Source organism: Symphodus melops (genome assembly GCF_947650265.1).
Source record: "Symphodus melops genome assembly, chromosome: 1".
Lineage (NCBI taxonomy): Eukaryota > Metazoa > Chordata > Actinopteri > Labriformes > Labridae > Symphodus > Symphodus melops.
The window spans coordinates 32,646,536-32,668,142 of record NC_136691.1 but is presented as its reverse complement, the minus strand read 5'-3'; the positions used below and the strand labels follow the sequence as shown (position 1 = coordinate 32,668,142).

Sequence of the window (21,607 nt, the reverse complement as noted above, 5' to 3'; positions counted from 1 at the left end):
TAACCATAGTAACATTCCATTAAAGTAGTTGTCTTTAACTTGAGTTGAATGTTTTAGTACCTCTGTCAGTTTGTTTGATCAGAATCTCAGTTTTGAAAAATAAAATAATAATCATCTCATTGATTTCACAATTCAGAGTTTATTTTTAATCATTTTAAGATTAAACAACACAACTAATTCTTCAAAAAGAAATCATTCTATAAATTTTATTGGAGATTTTTCTAAATGAAATGTTAATAGTGGTAAAAACAATCAGTACACATTGCAAACATATTTTAAGTGAATAAAAGTTGAAATGTTCATGCAGAGAAAACGTCAGTTCAGCTGAACTGTAATCCTCATAAGCAGTAAAGCTTCTGTGACTAAACAGAAACATCTAAAGAGTGTTTGTAAAGAGACTCAAACATTTACAGAACAAGTGAAAAGATGTCAAAGTACCACCTATAAAGTCACAATCAGCTCTCAGCAACAAACAAGAATAATGATCAAGTTGAAGGATTAAAGTTTAACACACAGTTCCTTTACATTGCTTCTGTCTATTTCAGTTTACACAACTCAGCAGCAGATCCAAAACCGATCCAAAGTCCAGCATGTAGAGGCTGAGTGAATGTGGTCTGGACTCTGTGGAGGAGAGTCATGGTTTTAGAGATGCTGTAGAAGGACAGAATACCTGCTCTGTGATCCAGGTAGACTCCTACTCTGGAAGACTGAGGACCTGAGATAGGAGTACTAACACTGTTGTACCGAAACTTATAAATGTTGTTGTCACAATATAATGCCCAAGATTTGTCATTGAGTCCAAATCCTCTTTCAGTCACGCCTCCTGCTCTGTTGATATTCTTATATGCGACTGCTACACAAACTCCTCTTCCTCTCCTCTCCACCTCCCAGTAACAACGCCCAGTCAGACTCTCTGGACTCAGGACTTGACACCAATCAGTGAATCTGTCTGGGTGACTAGAATAAGACTGTTGTTGACCTGTGTTTATTACATTTTTGTTTGCGGCAGTTAATAACAGCTGTGCATTTATTGTATTTGGATCCAGTGTGATGTCACGTGAATATTGTAAGAAGTCAGCTCTGGTCTTGGGCTCTGGTTTTGACAGAAAAACATCCACTTCAGTCACTCTCTGTGAGATGTTTATCCATTTCTCTCTCAGGACGTCCTCAAGTTCATCCTTGACTTCTGACACAGCTGCCGTCACATACTCAAATAACCCCTGAGGACGGATGTTGATGCTGGATGAGTGTGTAGATTGACAGAGTGGTGACAGTGAAGGGTAGTCGTGTAGAACCTTGATGTGTCCTGTGTGTGTGAGAGCCTCTCCAGTTCAGCGTCTCTCCTCTTCAGCTCAGTGATCTCCTGCTCCAGCTTCTCCTGAAGCTCTTTGACTCGACTGACTTCAGTTTGCTGCTGGGATCTAACCTTCTGCTTCACATCAGAGCGTCTTTTCTCCATGAGACAGATGAGCTGAGTGAAGATCTTCTCACTGTCCTTCACTGCTTTATCAACAGAGCCATTAATAACCTTCACCTCCTGTTGAAACAGCTTCATTCTGTCCTGGATCCTCTGCTGGATGTGTTGTCGACTCACCTCCAGCTCTCTCTGCTTCTCGGTCCTCTCTGCTGCAGCTGAGACTGTGTCGTGGCCTTTATGTTCCTCCACAGAGCAGAGAAAACAGATAGACTGCTTATCAGTGCGGCAGAACATCTTCATCACCTCATTATGTAGAGAGCATATGTTCTCCTGGAGCTTCTTGGAGGGCTCCACCAGCGTGTGTTTTTCAAATGTAGGTGATTTATAATGAGGCTGCAGGTGTTTCTCACAGTAAGAAGCCAGACATTGTAGACAGGACCTTTGAGCTTTCAGTTTGCTCTCGGTGCAGAAATCGCAAGCCACATCCTCGGGTCCAGCATAGCAGCGGTCAGCAGGAGCGTCTTTAAGTCCAGTCTTCTTCAGCTCCTCCACTAAAACTGCCAACATGGTGTTTTTCAACAGGGCAGGTCTCACTGGGAAGGTCTGCCTACACTGAGGGCAGCTGGAGTTTTTCTTCTCCTCTTTATCCCAGTGGGTTTTAATACAGTTCATGCAGTAGCTGTGTCCACAGGGAACAGTCACCGGTTTCTTCAGTAGATCCAGACAGATCGAACAAGAGAAGGTTTCCTGGTCCAGCTGAACTCCTTTCTGGGCCATTTCTCCTCTCAGTCACAATGACTGTCTGAGTTGCACTTCCTGGGAACTGAAACTATTTTCACCTCTGATCTACAAAACGTGACTTAATTCAAAGCTTGATCCAACCGTGACTAGACTGGCTGAAGATATTCAAGACGTTTCACCTCTCCTCCAAAAGGCTCCTTCAGTTCTGAGCTATTTGGAGGATGGAGCAAGAAATTTAAGCCTCTGTGGATCATTAGCATGCTAATAGTCAAGGATGACTCACATCAGAGTCGTTAGCTGAGTCGTTACAACACACAGTCGTCTGTGGGTCGTTGGAGTCACATGTTCCAAGATGGGACTGGGAGTTCAGTTGTTTTGGATGAGAATTCAAAACATCATTGCAGGATGGTGTTTCTGACCACCACCTCAGTCAAGAGATGGCTTTTCCACTTGGACATAAATGGCTTCTTTAACACCCGTTTTCAAATCAACACAGACACACAAACACAAACCCTCCAACACCTTGAGGCAGAAGTTGGTCCAGCCCAAGGACAACATTAGAACATGTGACTCCAACGACCCGCGGACGACTGGTTGTCGTAACGACTCTTGGCAGAACTATCTCAACGACTCAGCTAATACCCATGATGTGAGTCATCCTTGATTATTAGTGTACTAATTATCCACAGAGACTTACATTTCTAACTCTGTCCACTGTGGTTTCTTAGTGTGCTTGCTTTTCCTTGTTGTTAAAGTTCATATTTTTTTATAAACAGTAAAGTGAGGGTGACCAGCAGATATAAACACACTTAATTGAATGCTGGAGCAGTTTGGACTGCGGCTAAAATCTGTTCTATCCCGAGATAAAAGTGGAATCATTTATTTCCACTTCAGTCATTTCATCTGACGAAATGTGGAACGTACACGTCACGCTCTGTGATCAAATGTCCAAAAGTATTCTCAGATGAGACCTGTGGAATCATTTGTACGTTAAGGACGAAGAAAAAAACTTTAAATAATAGAGTTATAGTAAAACTAGACCACATTATTGAATCTTGTCCTTTACAAGACTTGATTATTGATCATTATTAAACAGGCTGCTGGTCATAAAGTGTCATGTTGTCTGTTTGCAAAAAAATAAGCAACTACAAAACGTTTAATTCAATTGAATTTTATACCAGCTACTTTTTACATTGACTAGAGTCCTTTATAAGTAACCATAGTAACATTCCATTAAAGTAGTTGTCTTTAACTTGAGTTGAATGTTTTAGTACCTCTGTCAGTTTGTTTGATCAGAATCTCAGTTTTGAAAAATAAAATAATAATCATCTCATTGATTTCACAATTCAGAGTTTATTTTTAATCATTTTAAGATTAAACAACACAACTAATTCTTCAAAAAGAAATCATTCTATAAATTTTATTGGAGATTTTTCTAAATGAAATGTTAATAGTGGTAAAAACAATCAGTACACATTGCAAACATATTTTAAGTGAATAAAAGTTGAAATGTTCATGCAGAGAAAACGTCAGTTCAGCTGAACTGTAATCCTCATAAGCAGTAAAGCTTCTGTGACTAAACAGAAACATCTAAAGAGTGTTTGTAAAGAGACTCAAACATTTACAGAACAAGTGAAAAGATGTCAAAGTACCGCCTATAAAGTCACAATCAGCTCTCAGCAACAAACAAGAATAATGATCAAGTTGAAGGATTAAAGTTTAACACACAGTTCCTTTACATTGCTTCTGTCTATTTCAGTTTACACAACTCAGCAGCAGATCCAAAACCGATCCAAAGTCCAGCATGTAGAGGCTGAGTGAATGTGGTCTGGACTCTGTGGAGGAGAGTCATGGTTTTAGAGATGCTGTAGAAGGACAGAATACCTGCTCTGTGATCCAGGTAGACTCCTACTCTGGAAGACTGAGGACCTGAGATAGGAGTACTAACACTGTTGTACCGAAACTTATAAATGTTGTTGTCACAATATAATGCTCAAGATTTGTCATTGAGTCCAAATCCTCTTTCAGTCACGCCTCCTGCTCTGTTGATATTCTTATATGCGACTGCTACACAAACTCCTCTTCCTCTCCTCTCCACCTCCCAGTAACAACGCCCAGTCAGACTCTCTGGACTCAGGACTTGACACCAATCAGTGAATCTGTCTGGGTGACTAGAATAAGACTGTTGTTGACCTGTGTTTATTACATTTTTGTTTGCGGCAGTTAATAACAGCTGTGCATTTATTGTATTTGGATCCAGTGTGATGTCACGTGAATATTGTAAGAAGTCAGCTCTGGTCTTGGGCTCTGGTTTTGACAGAAAAACATCCACTTCAGTCACTCTCTGTGAGATGTTTATCCATTTCTCTCTCAGGACGTCCTCAAGTTCATCCTTGACTTCTGACACAGCTGCCGTCACATACTCAAATAACCCCTGAGGACGGATGTTGATGCTGGATGAGTGTGTAGATTGACAGAGTGGTGACAGTGAAGGGTAGTCGTGTAGAACCTTGATGTGGTCCTGTGTGTGTGAGAGCCTCTCCAGTTCAGCGTCTCTCCTCTTCAGCTCAGTGATCTCCTGCTCCAGCTTCTCCTGAAGCTCTTTGACTCGACTGACTTCAGTTTGCTGCTGGGATCTAACCTTCTGCTTCACATCAGAGCGTCTTTTCTCCATGAGACAGATGAGCTGAGTGAAGATCTTCTCACTGTCCTTCACTGCTTTATCAACAGAGCCATTAATAACCTTCACCTCCTGTTGAAACAGCTTCATTCTGTCCTGGATCCTCTGCTGGATGTGTTGTCGACTCACCTCCAGCTCTCTCTGCTTCTCGGTCCTCTCTGCTGCAGCTGAGACTGTGTTGTGGCCTTTATGTTCCTCCACAGAGCAGAGAAAACAGATAGACTGCTTATCAGTGCGGCAGAACATCTTCATCACCTCATTATGTAGAGAGCATATGTTCTCCTGGAGCTTCTTGGAGGGCTCCACCAGCGTGTGTTTTTCAAATGTAGGTGATTTATAATGAGGCTGCAGGTGTTTCTCACAGTAAGAAGCCAGACATTGTAGACAGGACCTTTGAGCTTTCAGTTTGCTCTCGGTGCAGAAATCGCAAGCCACATCCTCGGGTCCAGCATAGCAGCGGTCAGCAGGAGCGTCTTTAAGTCCAGTCTTCTTCAGCTCCTCCACTAAAACTGCCAACATGGTGTTTTTCAACAGGGCAGGTCTCACTGGGAAGGTCTGCCTACACTGAGGGCAGCTGGAGTTTTTCTTCTCCTCTTTATCCCAGTGGGTTTTAATACAGTTCATGCAGTAGCTGTGTCCACAGGGAACAGTCACCGGTTTCTTCAGTAGATCCAGACAGATCGAACAAGAGAAGGTTTCCTGGTCCAGCTGAACTCCTTTCTGGGCCATTTCTCCTCTCAGTCACAATGACTGTCTGAGTTGCACTTCCTGGGAACTGAAACTATTTTCACCTCTGATCTACAAAACGTGACTTAATTCAAAGCTTGATCCAACCGTGACTAGACTGGCTGAAGATATTCAAGACGTTTCACCTCTCCTCCAAAAGGCTCCTTCAGTTCTGAGCTATTTGGAGGATGGAGCAAGAAATTTAAGCCTCTGTGGATCATTAGCATGCTAATAGTCAAGGATGACTCACATCAGAGTCGTTAGCTGAGTCGTTACAACACACAGTCGTCTGTGGGTCGTTGGAGTCACATGTTCCAAGATGGGACTGGGAGTTCAGTTGTTTTGGATGAGAATTCAAAACATCATTGCAGGATGGTGTTTCTGACCACCACCTCAGTCAAGAGATGGCTTTTCCACTTGGACATAAATGGCTTCTTTAACACCCGTTTTCAAATCAACACAGACACACAAACACAAACCCTCCAACACCTTGAGGCAGAAGTTGGTCCAGCCCAAGGACAACATTAGAACATGTGACTCCAACGACCCGCGGACGACTGGTTGTCGTAACGACTCTTGGCAGAACTATCTCAACGACTCAGCTAATACCCATGATGTGAGTCATCCTTGATTATTAGTGTACTAATTATCCACAGAGACTTACATTTCTAACTCTGTCCACTGTGGTTTCTTAGTGTGCTTGCTTTTCCTTGTTGTTAAAGTTCATATTTTTTTATAAACAGTAAAGTGAGGGTGACCAGCAGATATAAACACACTTAATTGAATGCTGGAGCAGTTTGGACTGCGGCTAAAATCTGTTCTATCCCAAGATAAAAGTGGAATCATTTATTTCCACTTCAGTCATTTCATCTGACGAAATGTGGAACGTACACGTCACGCTCTGTGATCAAATGTCCAAAAGTATTCTCAGATGAGACCTGTGGAATCATTTGTACGTTAAGGACGAAGAAAAAAACTTTAAATAATAGAGTTATAGTAAAACTAGACCACATTATTGAATCTTGTCCTTTACAAGACTTGATTATTGATCATTATTAAACAGGCTGCTGGTCATAAAGTGTCATGTTGTCTGTTTGCAAAAAAATAAGCAACTACAAAACGTTTAATTCAATTGAATTTTATACCAGCTACTTTTTACATTGACTAGAGTCCTTTATAAGTAACCATAGTAACATTCCATTAAAGTAGTTGTCTTTAACTTGAGTTGAATGTTTTAGTACCTCTGTCAGTTTGTTTGATCAGAATCTCAGTTTTGAAAAATAAAATAATAATCATCTCATTGATTTCACAATTCAGAGTTTATTTTTGATCATTTTAAGATTAAACAACACAACTAATTCTTCAAAAAGAAATCATTCTATAAATTTTATTGGAGATTTTTCTAAATGAAATGTTAATAGTGGTAAAAACAATCAGTACACATTGCAAACATATTTTAAGTGAATAAAAGTTGAAATGTTCATGCAGAGAAAACGTCAGTTCAGCTGAACTGTAATCCTCATAAGCAGTAAAGCTTCTGTGACTAAACAGAAACATCTAAAGAGTGTTTGTAAAGAGACTCAAACATTTACAGAACAAGTGAAAAGATGTCAAAGTACCGCCTATAAAGTCACAATCAGCTCTCAGCAACAAACAAGAATAATGATCAAGTTGAAGGATTAAAGTTTAACACACAGTTCCTTTACATTGCTTCTGTCTATTTCAGTTTACACAACTCAGCAGCAGATCCAAAACCGATCCAAAGTCCAGCATGTAGAGGCTGAGTGAATGTGGTCTGGACTCTGTGGAGGAGAGTCATGGTTTTAGAGATGCTGTAGAAGGACAGAATACCTGCTCTGTGATCCAGGTAGACTCCTACTCTGGAAGACTGAGGACCTGAGATAGGAGTACTAACACTGTTGTACCGAAACTTATAAATGTTGTTGTCACAATATAATGCCCAAGATTTGTCATTGAGTCCAAATCCTCTTTCAGTCACGCCTCCTGCTCTGTTGATATTCTTATATGCGACTGCTACACAAACTCCTCTTCCTCTCCTCTCCACCTCCCAGTAACAACGCCCAGTCAGACTCTCTGGACTCAGGACTTGACACCAATCAGTGAATCTGTCTGGGTGACTAGAATAAGACTGTTGTTGACCTGTGTTTATTACATTTTTGTTTGCGGCAGTTAATAACAGCTGTGCATTTATTGTATTTGGATCCAGTGTGATGTCACGTGAATATTGTAAGAAGTCAGCTCTGGTCTTGGGCTCTGGTTTTGACAGAAAAACATCCACTTCAGTCACTCTCTGTGAGATGTTTATCCATTTCTCTCTCAGGACGTCCTCAAGTTCATCCTTGACTTCTGACACAGCTGCCGTCACATACTCAAATAACCCCTGAGGACGGATGTTGATGCTGGATGAGTGTGTAGATTGACAGAGTGGTGACAGTGAAGGGTAGTCGTGTAGAACCTTGATGTGGTCCTGTGTGTGTGAGAGCCTCTCCAGTTCAGCGTCTCTCCTCTTCAGCTCAGTGATCTCCTGCTCCAGCTTCTCCTGAAGCTCTTTGACTCGACTGACTTCAGTTTGCTGCTGGGATCTAACCTTCTGCTTCACATCAGAGCGTCTTTTCTCCATGAGACAGATGAGCTGAGTGAAGATCTTCTCACTGTCCTTCACTGCTTTATCAACAGAGCCATTAATAACCTTCACCTCCTGTTGAAACAGCTTCATTCTGTCCTGGATCCTCTGCTGGATGTGTTGTCGACTCACCTCCAGCTCTCTCTGCTTCTCGGTCCTCTCTGCTGCAGCTGAGACTGTGTTGTGGCCTTTATGTTCCTCCACAGAGCAGAGAAAACAGATAGACTGCTTATCAGTGCGGCAGAACATCTTCATCACCTCATTATGTAGAGAGCATATGTTCTCCTGGAGCTTCTTGGAGGGCTCCACCAGCGTGTGTTTTTCAAATGTAGGTGATTTATAATGAGGCTGCAGGTGTTTCTCACAGTAAGAAGCCAGACATTGTAGACAGGACCTTTGAGCTTTCAGTTTGCTCTCGGTGCAGAAATCGCAAGCCACATCCTCGGGTCCAGCATAGCAGCGGTCAGCAGGAGCGTCTTTAAGTCCAGTCTTCTTCAGCTCCTCCACTAAAACTGCCAACATGGTGTTTTTCAACAGGGCAGGTCTCACTGGGAAGGTCTGCCTACACTGAGGGCAGCTGGAGTTTTTCTTCTCCTCTTTATCCCAGTGGGTTTTAATACAGTTCATGCAGTAGCTGTGTCCACAGGGAACAGTCACCGGTTTCTTCAGTAGATCCAGACAGATCGAACAAGAGAAGGTTTCCTGGTCCAGCTGAACTCCTTTCTGGGCCATTTCTCCTCTCAGTCACAATGACTGTCTGAGTTGCACTTCCTGGGAACTGAAACTATTTTCACCTCTGATCTACAAAACGTGACTTAATTCAAAGCTTGATCCAACCGTGACTAGACTGGCTGAAGATATTCAAGACGTTTCACCTCTCCTCCAAAAGGCTCCTTCAGTTCTGAGCTATTTGGAGGATGGAGCAAGAAATTTAAGCCTCTGTGGATCATTAGCATGCTAATAGTCAAGGATGACTCACATCAGAGTCGTTAGCTGAGTCGTTACAACACACAGTCGTCTGTGGGTCGTTGGAGTCACATGTTCCAAGATGGGACTGGGAGTTCAGTTGTTTTGGATGAGAATTCAAAACATCATTGCAGGATGGTGTTTCTGACCACCACCTCAGTCAAGAGATGGCTTTTCCACTTGGACATAAATGGCTTCTTTAACACCCGTTTTCAAATCAACACAGACACACAAACACAAACCCTCCAACACCTTGAGGCAGAAGTTGGTCCAGCCCAAGGACAACATTAGAACATGTGACTCCAACGACCCGCGGACGACTGGTTGTCGTAACGACTCTTGGCAGAACTATCTCAACGACTCAGCTAATACCCATGATGTGAGTCATCCTTGATTATTAGTGTACTAATTATCCACAGAGACTTACATTTCTAACTCTGTCCACTGTGGTTTCTTAGTGTGCTTGCTTTTCCTTGTTGTTAAAGTTCATATTTTTTTATAAACAGTAAAGTGAGGGTGACCAGCAGATATAAACACACTTAATTGAATGCTGGAGCAGTTTGGACTGCGGCTAAAATCTGTTCTATCCCGAGATAAAAGTGGAATCATTTATTTCCACTTCAGTCATTTCATCTGACGAAATGTGGAACGTACACGTCACGCTCTGTGATCAAATGTCCAAAAGTATTCTCAGATGAGACCTGTGGAATCATTTGTACGTTAAGGACGAAGAAAAAAACTTTAAATAATAGAGTTATAGTAAAACTAGACCACATTATTGAATCTTGTCCTTTACAAGACTTGATTATTGATCATTATTAAACAGGCTGCTGGTCATAAAGTGTCATGTTGTCTGTTTGCAAAAAAATAAGCAACTACAAAACGTTTAATTCAATTGAATTTTATACCAGCTACTTTTTACATTGACTAGAGTCCTTTATAAGTAACCATAGTAACATTCCATTAAAGTAGTTGTCTTTAACTTGAGTTGAATGTTTTAGTACCTCTGTCAGTTTGTTTGATCAGAATCTCAGTTTTGAAAAATAAAATAATAATCATCTCATTGATTTCACAATTCAGAGTTTATTTTTAATCATTTTAAGATTAAACAACACAACTAATTCTTCAAAAAGAAATCATTCTATAAATTTTATTGGAGATTTTTCTAAATGAAATGTTAATAGTGGTAAAAACAATCAGTACACATTGCAAACATATTTTAAGTGAAGAAAAGTTGAAATGTTCATGCAGAGAAAACGTCAGTTCAGCTGAACTGTAATCCTCATAAGCAGTAAAGCTTCTGTGACTAAACAGAAACATCTAAAGAGTGTTTGTAAAGAGACTCAAACATTTACAGAACAAGTGAAAAGATGTCAAAGTACCACCTATAAAGTCACAATCAGCTCTCAGCAACAAACAAGAATAATGATCAAGTTGAAGGATTAAAGTTTAACACACAGTTCCTTTACATTGCTTCTGTCTATTTCAGTTTACACAACTCAGCAGCAGATCCAAAACCGATCCAAAGTCCAGCATGTAGAGGCTGAGTGAATGTGGTCTGGACTCTGTGGAGGAGAGTCATGGTTTTAGAGATGCTGTAGAAGGACAGAATACCTGCTCTGTGATCCAGGTAGACTCCTACTCTGGAAGACTGAGGACCTGAGATAGGAGTACTAACACTGTTGTACCGAAACTTATAAATGTTGTTGTCACAATATAATGCCCAAGATTTGTCATTGAGTCCAAATCCTCTTTCAGTCACGCCTCCTGCTCTGTTGATATTCTTATATGCGACTGCTACACAAACTCCTCTTCCTCTCCTCTCCACCTCCCAGTAACAACGCCCAGTCAGACTCTCTGGACTCAGGACTTGACACCAATCAGTGAATCTGTCTGGGTGACTAGAATAAGACTGTTGTTGACCTGTGTTTATTACATTTTTGTTTGCGGCAGTTAATAACAGCTGTGCATTTATTGTATTTGGATCCAGTGTGATGTCACGTGAATATTGTAAGAAGTCAGCTCTGGTCTTGGGCTCTGGTTTTGACAGCAAAACATCCACTTCAGTCACTCTCTGTGAGATGTTTATCCATTTCTCTCTCAGGACGCCCTCAAGTTCATCCTTGACTTCTGACACAGCTGCCGTCACATACTCAAATAACCCCTGAGGACGGATGTTGATGCTGGATGAGTGTGTAGATTGACAGAGTGGTGACAGTGAAGGGTAGTCGTGTAGAACCTTGATGTGGTCCTGTGTGTGTGAGAGCCTCTCCAGTTCAGCGTCTCTCCTCTTCAGCTCAGTGATCTCCTGCTCCAGCTTCTCCTGAAGCTCTTTGACTCGACTGACTTCAGTTTGCTGCTGGGATCTGACCTTCTGCTTCACATCAGAGCGTCTTTTCTCCATGAGACAGATGAGCTGAGTGAAGATCTTCTCACTGTCCTTCACTGCTTTATCAACAGAGCCATTAATAACCTTCACCTCCTGTTGAAACAGCTTCATTCTGTCCTGGATCCTCTGCTGGATGTGTTGTCGACTCACCTCCAGCTCTCTCTGCTTCTCGGTCCTCTCTGCTGCAGCTGAGACTGTGTTGTGGCCTTTATGTTCCTCCACAGAGCAGAGAAAACAGATAGACTGCTTATCAGTGCGGCAGAACATCTTCATCACCTCATTATGTAGAGAGCATATGTTCTCCTGGAGCTTCTTGGAGGGCTCCACCAGCGTGTGTTTTTCAAATGTAGGTGATTTATAATGAGGCTGCAGGTGTTTCTCACAGTAAGAAGCCAGACATTGTAGACAGGACCTTTGAGCTTTCAGTTTGCTCTCGGTGCAGAAATCGCAAGCCACATCCTCGGGTCCAGCATAGCAGCGGTCAGCAGGAGCGTCTTTAAGTCCAGTCTTCTTCAGCTCCTCCACTAAAACTGCCAACATGGTGTTTTTCAACAGGGCAGGTCTCACTGGGAAGGTCTGCCTACACTGAGGGCAGCTGGAGTTTTTCTTCTCCTCTTTATCCCAGTGGGTTTTAATACAGTTCATGCAGTAGCTGTGTCCACAGGGAACAGTCACCGGTTTCTTCAGTAGATCCAGACAGATCGAACAAGAGAAAGTTTCCTGGTCCAGCTGAACTCCTTTCTGGGCCATTTCTCCTCTCAGTCACAATGACTGTCTGAGTTGCACTTCCTGGGAACTGAAACTATTTTCACCTCTGATCTACAAAACGTGACTTAATTCAAAGCTTGATCTAACCGTGACTAGACTGGCTGAAGATATTCAAGACGTTTCACCTCTCCTCCAAAAGGCTCCTTCAGTTCTGAACTATTTGGTGGACGGAGCACGAAATTTAAGCCTCTGTGGATCATTAGCATGCTAATGGTCAAGGATTACTCACATCAGAGTCGTTACAACACACAGTCGTCTGTGGGTCGTTGGAGTCACATGTTCCAAGGTGGGACTGGGAGTTTAGTTGTTTTGGATGAGAATTCAAAACATCATTGCAGGATGGTGAAAGATGGTGTTTCTGACCACCACCTCAGTCAAGAGATGGCTTTTCCACTTGGACATAAATGGCTTCTTTAACACCCGTTTTCAAATCAACACAGACACACAAACACAAACCCTCCAACACCTTGAGGCAGAAGTTGGTCCATCCCAAGGACAACATTAGAACATGTGACTCCAACGACCCGCAGACGACTGGTTGTCGTAACGACTCTTGGCAGAACTATGTCAACGACTCAGCTAATACCCATGATGTGAGTCATCCTTGATCATTAGTGTGCTAGTCATCAACAGAGACTTACATTTCTAACTCTGTTCACTTTGGTTCCTTAGTGTGCTTGCTTTTCCTTGTTGTTAAAGTTAAATTTTTTTCATAAACAGAGCAGTGAGGGTGACCAGCAGATATAAACACACTTAATTGATTGTTGGCGCAGTTTGGACTGCGGCTAAAATCTGTTCTATCCCGAGATAAAAGTGGAATCATTTATTTCCACTTCAGTCATTTCATCTCATCTCATCATCAACATACACGTCACGCTCTGTGATCAAATGTCCAAAAGTATTCTCAGATGAGACCTGTGGAATCATTTGTAAGTTAAGGACGATGAAAAAAACTTTAAATAATAGAGTTATAGTAAAATTATGCAGATCTAATACACTGTTTGTTCATCAGTGTTCATTGCTGTAACACCACTGCTGTTTGTGGGAACTAGCAATGATTTAGTAACTTTCCAGATTCAAAAACGCTACTCCAATTACTGACTTTGAAAGGTACTCGTTACTCATTACTTCATGTGAAACAGCCAACGACAAAACAAAGTAAGATGACATCAGCACGGCACAGAACGGGCGTTAATTCAGCTGTAAGATTTCTGTCGTAGATAAAACAGCATTATTTATTTTTGTCCTTTATAAGACTTGATTATTCGACATTACTAAACATGCTGCTGGTTAAAAAGTGTCAAGTTGTTTTTTTGGTTCTCTTTGGGCAAGAAAAGAAATTGCTTCTCTGAAAACACTTCTTGTTCAAGTTTTAAAGTTTTGATTATATGCAAAAAAGTGTTTATGCTTATTTATGGTCTTTATGCACTATTCCACTTTATTCTGTCTGATTTCAGGTCTTACATCGCATCCATCATAGCACTTCGGTCACTTTATTCTTCAGTATTCAATCTTGTTTATACAGAGCTAGTATATTTCGGCTGTTGTTATATTATCTGCCATGCACCACTATCACTTTGTGATTCAGTAGTTGCAAATAGCTTCATAGTTATATATTATATTTATACTCTCATTACTGCACTTTAGTTCTCTTATGTCTGTTCATTACTACATTACATAAATGCATTATGTCTGATTACATCTTAGTCCGATCACTGTCCACTTATATTTTCTCTGGCACTACAGTTCTGTTTACATCTGTTTACATCTGTTTCAAATCAGTCTACTGCATGTCTATTTACATGATATACATCTGTTCACATGTCTGCTTTCATGTGTTTTCATGTGTGCTTTTACTGTCCTCGGAATCTAACTCTGTGACTTGTGTTTTTTAACTTGTACTAACATCTAGACACTTTACTCTCTTCTGTTCTTCGTATCTAACTCTGTATTTGTATTCCAACTTGTACTAACACTCTTGACACTTATTCTTCTTTGACACTTTATTCTTTGTTGATTGGTTAGATGTTTTAGTATAGTTGCTGCTCTGTGGGCCATTGAATTGCCCCCGGGGACAAATGAAGTTTTTTGTTTTTTAATTTGAAATCTCTAGTAGCGAGCTCATCCTTAATGTCCTCATTAGGACCCTTAAGAAAAAACATCATCATTCCAACCTGATTTAGCTGCAATGGTCCTGAAGTTTACAAAGTACTCTGCCACACTGCGGAAACCCTGGCAAATCTGCCACAAACAGGGTCAAAAACCTTCCTCATCTCTGCAGTGGACTCAGATTATGTAGAATTAACTGTAGGCTGATTCTCCCATACTGCTGATGCCCAAGCTAAGCATTGCCTCTTAGCAACCCCAGAATGTAACTTATCGTAGCTCGGTCAGTGGGAAAAACAGAGGGTTGCTGCGCAAACTTTAAATTACATCGCATCAAAAAAGCCTCACATAATCACCTGAATATCGCTCTGGCTCTGGGACTCGAGACTCACAAGATGTAGAGACTGAGATGTCTGCAGTGACTGGCTGGTTAAGCCGAAGGCTAAGGTGTGGGGGCGGTGAGCTGGCTGGAAACCTTGACCACTTGATTACCGATCCGAACCACATAAGCGGACAGTGCTTTAAGATTTTCAATAACTTCACGGAGTAATTGGTCATGCTGACCTACCAGAGTTCCTTGAGAGGAAAGGGCTTGGCGGAAAAGGTCTGCTTCTGTGAGCATGGTTGCTGGGTCCATGGTGTCCAGATCGTACTTTCACGATTTCTACTTCAAGGACCCAAGTGCAACACACATACACAGTGGTTGGCGTAAGGGGTGTTTATTGTCCAAAAAGTAAAAAATCCAAGAAGAATGGTTGATGCAGGCAGGCAGACATGCAGATAACTAAAGCAAAAAGAATACAAGGGAACAATTCTTCAGAAACCATTAAAGATACTACTCGTTCTCAAAGGAGCCGACTCTGGCCCCGTTTACACGGAGACGCTGTGACAGTAAAGCGAAACAGTTGAGTATCGGATTGGCCTTTCGTTCACACGGCGTCTGTGTTTCACGGGGGTGAAAATGCAAGCTTTTGAATATGACCTCCAGGGTGGAGCGAAACTGATACGGGGGGCGCAGCCATGTGAACGAAACGGAGCGAACTCTCTGACTGTGAGGATCTCACCACACCTCCCCCCATAAATTTGGACAAGAGGAAACAGGAAAACACAGGAAAGGCTGATGTTTAAGCCACCTTGAAAATGGTCCTTTCTTGGTATCAAAGTTTGGTAAACTTTTAGTATGTTTTGAAGTACATCTAATACGACTTTAATCCACTGAAAAAACCTTTTGTTAGATTTTGTTTGGAGTCAAGTCATATTTGCAGCTGACTAATTACATGTTACTTTTTTAAAGCAGCAACACGCTCAATCAGAACACCCTTGTTTGTCTTGGCTTTTATGCGTGCTGAAGAGGATGATGAGGATTGTGATGAATGAGAAGGAGAGCTTGACTTTACACGTGACACATTAGAAGCACTGTCTTCAGGATTTATTTCATTTGCAAAATCCTTTTCATCGAGAGTCTGTCTTTCTGGCTCTACATATGGACTTCCCTTTACAGACATGTTTTACAGTGTTTTACCCTTAATTTTTTTTAATCCACCCAACTTTGTCATCTTTCCTTTAAAGTTTTGACTTTGTTTTATCACTTCATGTTACAATTAAGCAAAGACCCAAATGCAGAATTAAAGAGCAGAGGCAGGAGTAAGGCAAAAAACTGAAAATTTAATTAATCTTTTAGGCAGAGTAACATAAAGTCTAGCCCAAAAAATGAAAAACAAAAATCAAGAGAACCAGTCCAGAGTCATCAGGGAGAAATCCAAAAAGGGCAATAATCAACTGGCTGGAGACAAGGCAGGCAGCAACACATACAACGATCTGACAAACAACGGGGAGATTGACCAAGTTTATATATTGAGGGTAATGAGCAGACGAGCAGCAGGTGTGTGGCAGGATCTAGGAGGCTGACAGATGATTGGCTGAGATGGTACAGGAAATGGGTGGAGACTATGAATTGGAGGGAAGGCTGGCAGGTGCTGAATGGAAGGTGAGCAGAGGAGTGAATGCAGGAAGGCGGGGTTATTAGGAGCAGGAAGCTCCAGCAGAATCCATGACACTTCATCTTGTGGCAAGGGCAGCTGCATCAAAGATTTGTGCATGTGAGCTGCGTCTTTACAGTATTATCCAACAAGTTCCAATCGGCCCAGTGAGAGGAATACTTCCTTTGAGTCCAAGGTCATTTTACTTTATGTAGTGGATATTTGTCCTGTAAAACAAAAATAAATAAAAATTAATTATAGAAACCTAATCAAATGACCACTGATGCATCATTGAGGCTTTGATGTGCAAAAGAAATACATTTTCCTTGCATGAGATATACGTTTTTTTGTTGGCTTATTGTTTGTAAAGGAAAGCAAACAAAAGAACAAAGAAAAACGTAGCTCCTGCCATACCTCTCTTGAGCTCTGTGATAAAAAAAACATTAGGCCCACCCAGGTGCATGCTGGTCCTCTACCTGACTCTAACTTAAATAACCTTCAGTGCCCAGCCCATGGTGTTACCCAAAATATATTCTAAATAAATAAAATGTGTAAAATAATTGAGTAAAGAACACCACCCAACTACTAGTGAACTAAATCCCAAACCTAATTGTATCAAAAATTAAATAGTTCAAACACTTAGTCCTCTACAGGCAGCTGAAAAATGTGTTGAATTCTGAAAAATACAACACAGTAAAAACTAGCTAGACAGGTTACTCTGCAAACTCGATTCATTATACCCATCCTTTAATCAGCAACAATACCTCAGCTGTATTAAGATTAACCTCAATAAAGAATGGTTCTGGTTTCTGTCTCATCTTCAGGGCCTGCAGATGAATGAAAGCAATATCTTCGGCGGCCACAAGGGGGCAATCTTCATCAGCTGAACACAGAGTTGAGTTTGGTTAATTTTTTTAAGAAGGATTTTGACCTGTTTGATGATGATGTCAATGTTTTCCCAGCATCTCGTCCTTCCTTTTCATACCTGGACAGAAAACCACATTATACCAAACAGACACACAGAACATTTATGTGTGTTTCTAATCATCCTCCTGACAAGCTGCATGTTTGCATAGGAATAATTCAGGGTTACACTCTTTAGATCTTTAAAAGATTCAAAGTTATAATAACTGTCGTATTGACTTCTACGAGATGCAGATGAGAATAGTTTTCAAAATTAACAAAAAATACATTTCTGCAGTTCTTGTGTTTTTTTTCTTTCTCCCACTCAGACACAGAGAAACTTAAACAACCTGTTAAACTTCAAGTCGAGCCGTATTCAGCATTAGAAAAGAAACTGTCATTAAAGAAATATTTGTTCATAAATAAGATAAATCATCACATCTTTGTCAAACCATGAATTGCCATAGATTTTGAAAACACTAAGCGTATGCAGACTAAATGAAAGAGCGTATAAATAGTTTTGTTTCAAATATTGAAACTCTGTCTGAGCAGGTCGACAGGTTGGTCTCTACAGATAAGTGACAGATGACACAAATTCAAATTCAAATAACTTTATTTGTCAGTTAGGAACTTCATTATGTAAAAGAGCATCAGTGCGCCTACAGTCAGACACAAAAACAACCAAAAAAATAGGTACAAATACATAATTGTTGTGAGCAGTTAAAAGTTTGGTGTTAAAGATAGAAAATAAATAGAAGTTATTCATGAGCCTGATGGATGTGGGAGCAAAGCTTGATGGGCACATGAAAATGCATTTATTATGGTAAGAAGTGTTGATAATCAAAAGAATGATTTACAATGAGAAGTTCATCAAATAGAATGAAATACATTATAGACAATTATAAACAAGATACGCTCAATAATCCTGTTTTCTGTCACACTATCATGCAGAGAGGAAACCTCTTCTGATCATTGAATGGATATAAAGATGTGATTTTAATGCAGTCTGTGGTTTTGATGCATTATGTTGCCACCTGGTGGTACACTTTGGAACTAAGTCCACATGGACAGGTTGTTTCATCTAGAAAGACAGACATTTACTTTAAGGAAATTGTTTATCATTAATTGTATAATTTGAGATTGATAGATGACTAATCTGAGGACAGAGAGCTGCACATGACCTCTCCATTGAGCAAAGCAGAAATAGAGGAAGTTCATCAGTGACATAACATCTTAAAAAAGATAAATAAAGGAAAACACTCAGATTTTTTCTGATACTTCATTGGAGAGATTTACTAAATGGAGCCAACTTATATCGATCCATCCATTTTCCACTGCTTATCCGGGGTCTGTTTGTGGGGGCAGCAGTCTCAGCAGAGACGCCCAGACTTCCCTTGCTCCAAACACTTCCTCCTTCCCTTCCGGTGGGAACCCGAGGTGTTCACAGGCTAGCCGAGAGACATAGTTGTGAGTAAACTCTCTATGTATTTCAACAAACCTTCCTCTGATCAATGGGCTACGGTGAAGCATGTTTTACAGTATTTGAAGGGAACCCAAGACAAAGAATTGTGTTTTTGTAAATATGCAGAGGACAACCCGATTCATCCCAACAGTGATGCCAATAGGGCTTCTGAAGTTGATGACCGAAAGAGTATGACAGATAACTGCATCGGTTTAAACAAAAATGGTCCACTGTAGGCTGTTATTTGGAAAACCAAACAACAGCCTACAGTTGTATTAACTACCTGTGAAGCCAAGTATATGGCATTAGCTGCAATAATGCAGAAATGTTTGCACTTAAAACAGCTGAATAAGTGTTTTGATGGTCAAGATTGTTCTGCTAAGGAAAACCATATACAATAAATACAAAACAAAAGTCCCACAAGAAAGGTGTTATTGCATTTAAGTTTTCCTGATTTTCTTTCACAAGGTTAATAAAAACTCTGTATGGCCATTTTTTAAAATGTTTTTTGGCCTTACAGAGTTAATGAACATGACATGCATTTCAAGCACTCTGAGTCCAGACGTTTTTTATGAAGACAACAAGGGGTTTTATTGTTTTTGTTAAAACATATTTACATCACTGAGTATCCAGGAGTGACAGTTGGGGTTTGCAGGGATGCTGCAGGGTCTTTTACAGCAGTGTGCAGGTTTTCTTCGGGCTCTTTCCTCCTCCTTCACTGTTGGGTTTATCTGCTCCACCCGGCTCTCTGCCAGCTGTAAAATGCACAGCCTTTACTCTGGAAGGCGACAGTAAACACTGGTGAGGCTTGTAAATGACCAAACTAGAGAAGGAGAAGCTGTGAGTAAATATGCAAAACTTTCAGCTCTGTGAAAAGTGCAAAAAAGGTTGAACATATACAGCTCCCACAGCTTTCCTGTCTTTGATATCAAAATGTTTAAATATATAAAAAACAGGCATGCATTTGCTTTAATATCTACACATATTATTTAAGTCCTCAAGTTTGTTGCACTTCTTGGAAAACAGTTCTTAATTTCTATTAACTCTGATTATGTGTGACAGTCCTAATTACTGCTTACATCTTCAACTTCACATCCCTTAAAAACACAGTTACGCTGCATTAACAATGACAGGACCTCAGAGTTAACATGCATTTCATTACCATTTTACAGTACTGTTTTTAACACCTTCATATCACTGTCCTCTGTCTCTGTTAAAGTGTGTGTCTTTAAAAAATATGAATATAATATATAAGAAGAACATAGAATAGAATATATAAGAAATATGTAGGTAGGAATCTTGGTCAAATGTTACCTCCTTTTAGGACGTTTTCTTCAAAGTTGCCGTGCACGTTTGCAGCCGGCCTGTACTGCCCGACCACAATCACCTTGTTGCCGTCAGTGGCCACGCCCAGCTCTGTGCTCGCCTTCCACACCATCTGAGTGAAATAAACTGTGGCAAGAAATACAGGCTGAAGTGTGGTGCTATGTAGAACCTCTTCTCAAGATAAATGTGAATTCATAAATATATTACATTATCTTAAACTACATTATTCTAGAAACTTGTTCCACTTTTTTTTAACAATTTTTAGCAATTATAAAAATTGTATTGATATTGATGTTTCAGTCATTGAGTGATGATTATTTCCAGAAAGCAGGTATAAATGGTTTTATACTCATATGATTGATTGTGTATTCAATGAGAAGGGTTGAGTTTTACCAGTATTTCCACTGAATACAGGGCTGTTCCAGTTGTAATCTTTGATCTCACTGTACCATGAATCCACGGCTTCTTGTATACATACACACATACTGTATGATCTATTCTCTTATTTCAATCTCAGTGAGAAAAGTCAGAAAATAAGTTTGGTTTGCCTGTAAACTGCATAGCAACAGAAGAAGACTTGAACTGTTGAAAGATCCCAGACGATTCACCTCATCACACCGGTCTGAAGCAAGGGAGACTGCTCATTGTCAACAGCTGAAAGCTCGGCTGACACTTTTACCCCCTCACAGGAGAATTTCCACTCAAGCTGAATTCAAGCTGAATTTAGCTAATCACAAAAGTTTTATTTTAACTTTTGTAAACCTTATCATAAAAAGGTGATATGTATTACATGGATAATGTGTACTTATAACATTGTAAGGAGTGTCATATTATTATGTGTTAGAATAGTTGGCGGTCATAAAACCGCTTGTGGGAGTGCAGGCTGTAAAACTTATTGGGGGTAATGGACTGCTCTCATAGTGGGGTGCGTAGAAGTGCCCTGTTAGAGATAAGGGAGTGTCCTGCAGCTGCATGAGAAACACACATATAACCATAGATGTCTTGTTTTTGCAACACTCTTTTTGATGTAATCCAAATTGTAAACTGAAACTGTCATGACGTAGATGTTGAGAGTCAACCATAGTATATAGGAGGGAAGCACAGGCTTCTCTCTAGTTCGGTCTTCCTTTTTGGGACTTGACTTTTGCTCTACACTTGTTCTGCACCTGTGATTAATTGACTTATATTCTCTTTTATTTAGCCCTAGTCACTCATTGTGAGAATAGCACTCTTTTGTAGGATTTGTATTTCATCAATTGTGTTATTATAAAATAAAAGGAAACCTTCCATTGTACGGACTTTCCAACAAAAACCCTTTTCCTTTTAGATCTTATAATTTCTGTATCAGGGGAACAGGAGGAGAAGCATAAAGGAGCATCTTGGGCCACAGGCGGTGTGAAAACGCGTCCACACCCAGAGGAGGATTGTTCCGCAAACTCAGCGAGAACCACAACGTGCACCGAGCGTTTTCGCGCGTGGCAAATAGATCCGCACCAAATC

The 21,607-nt window shown here is 40.5% G+C and overlaps 3 protein-coding genes and 1 pseudogene across 4 annotated transcripts; all 4 read right to left on the bottom strand.

Annotated features, from left to right (window-relative positions):
• Positions 1-536: 536 nt before the first annotated feature.
• Positions 537-2,227, bottom strand: LOC306833670 (tripartite motif-containing protein 16-like; the record flags this gene model as incomplete). Its single annotated transcript, XM_079359102.1, is given in 2 exon segments — positions 537-1,306; positions 1,309-2,227. Coding segments are annotated over 2 exon segments (1,656 nt in total). The 5' UTR covers positions 2,195-2,227.
• A 1,681-nt stretch (positions 2,228-3,908) lies between these two features.
• Positions 3,909-5,567, bottom strand: LOC306833596 (tripartite motif-containing protein 16-like; annotated as a pseudogene). The gene has a single exon. The product of its transcript is annotated as a tripartite motif-containing protein 16-like (transcript).
• A 1,714-nt stretch (positions 5,568-7,281) lies between these two features.
• Positions 7,282-8,973, bottom strand: LOC306833589 (tripartite motif-containing protein 16-like; the record flags this gene model as incomplete). The annotated part of the gene is made up of 1 exon (XM_079358943.1): positions 7,282-8,973. Exon 1 carries the CDS (start codon positions 8,938-8,940, stop codon positions 7,282-7,284), a length of 1,659 nt encoding a protein of 552 aa, XP_079215069.1. The 5' UTR covers positions 8,941-8,973.
• Positions 8,974-10,654: 1,681 nt separating this feature from the next.
• On the bottom strand, positions 10,655-12,313 carry LOC306833583 (tripartite motif-containing protein 16-like; the record flags this gene model as incomplete). Its single annotated transcript, XM_079358932.1, has 1 exon — positions 10,655-12,313. One exon carries the CDS (start codon positions 12,311-12,313, stop codon positions 10,655-10,657), a length of 1,659 nt encoding a protein of 552 aa, XP_079215058.1.
• Positions 12,314-21,607: the final 9,294 nt, after the last annotated feature.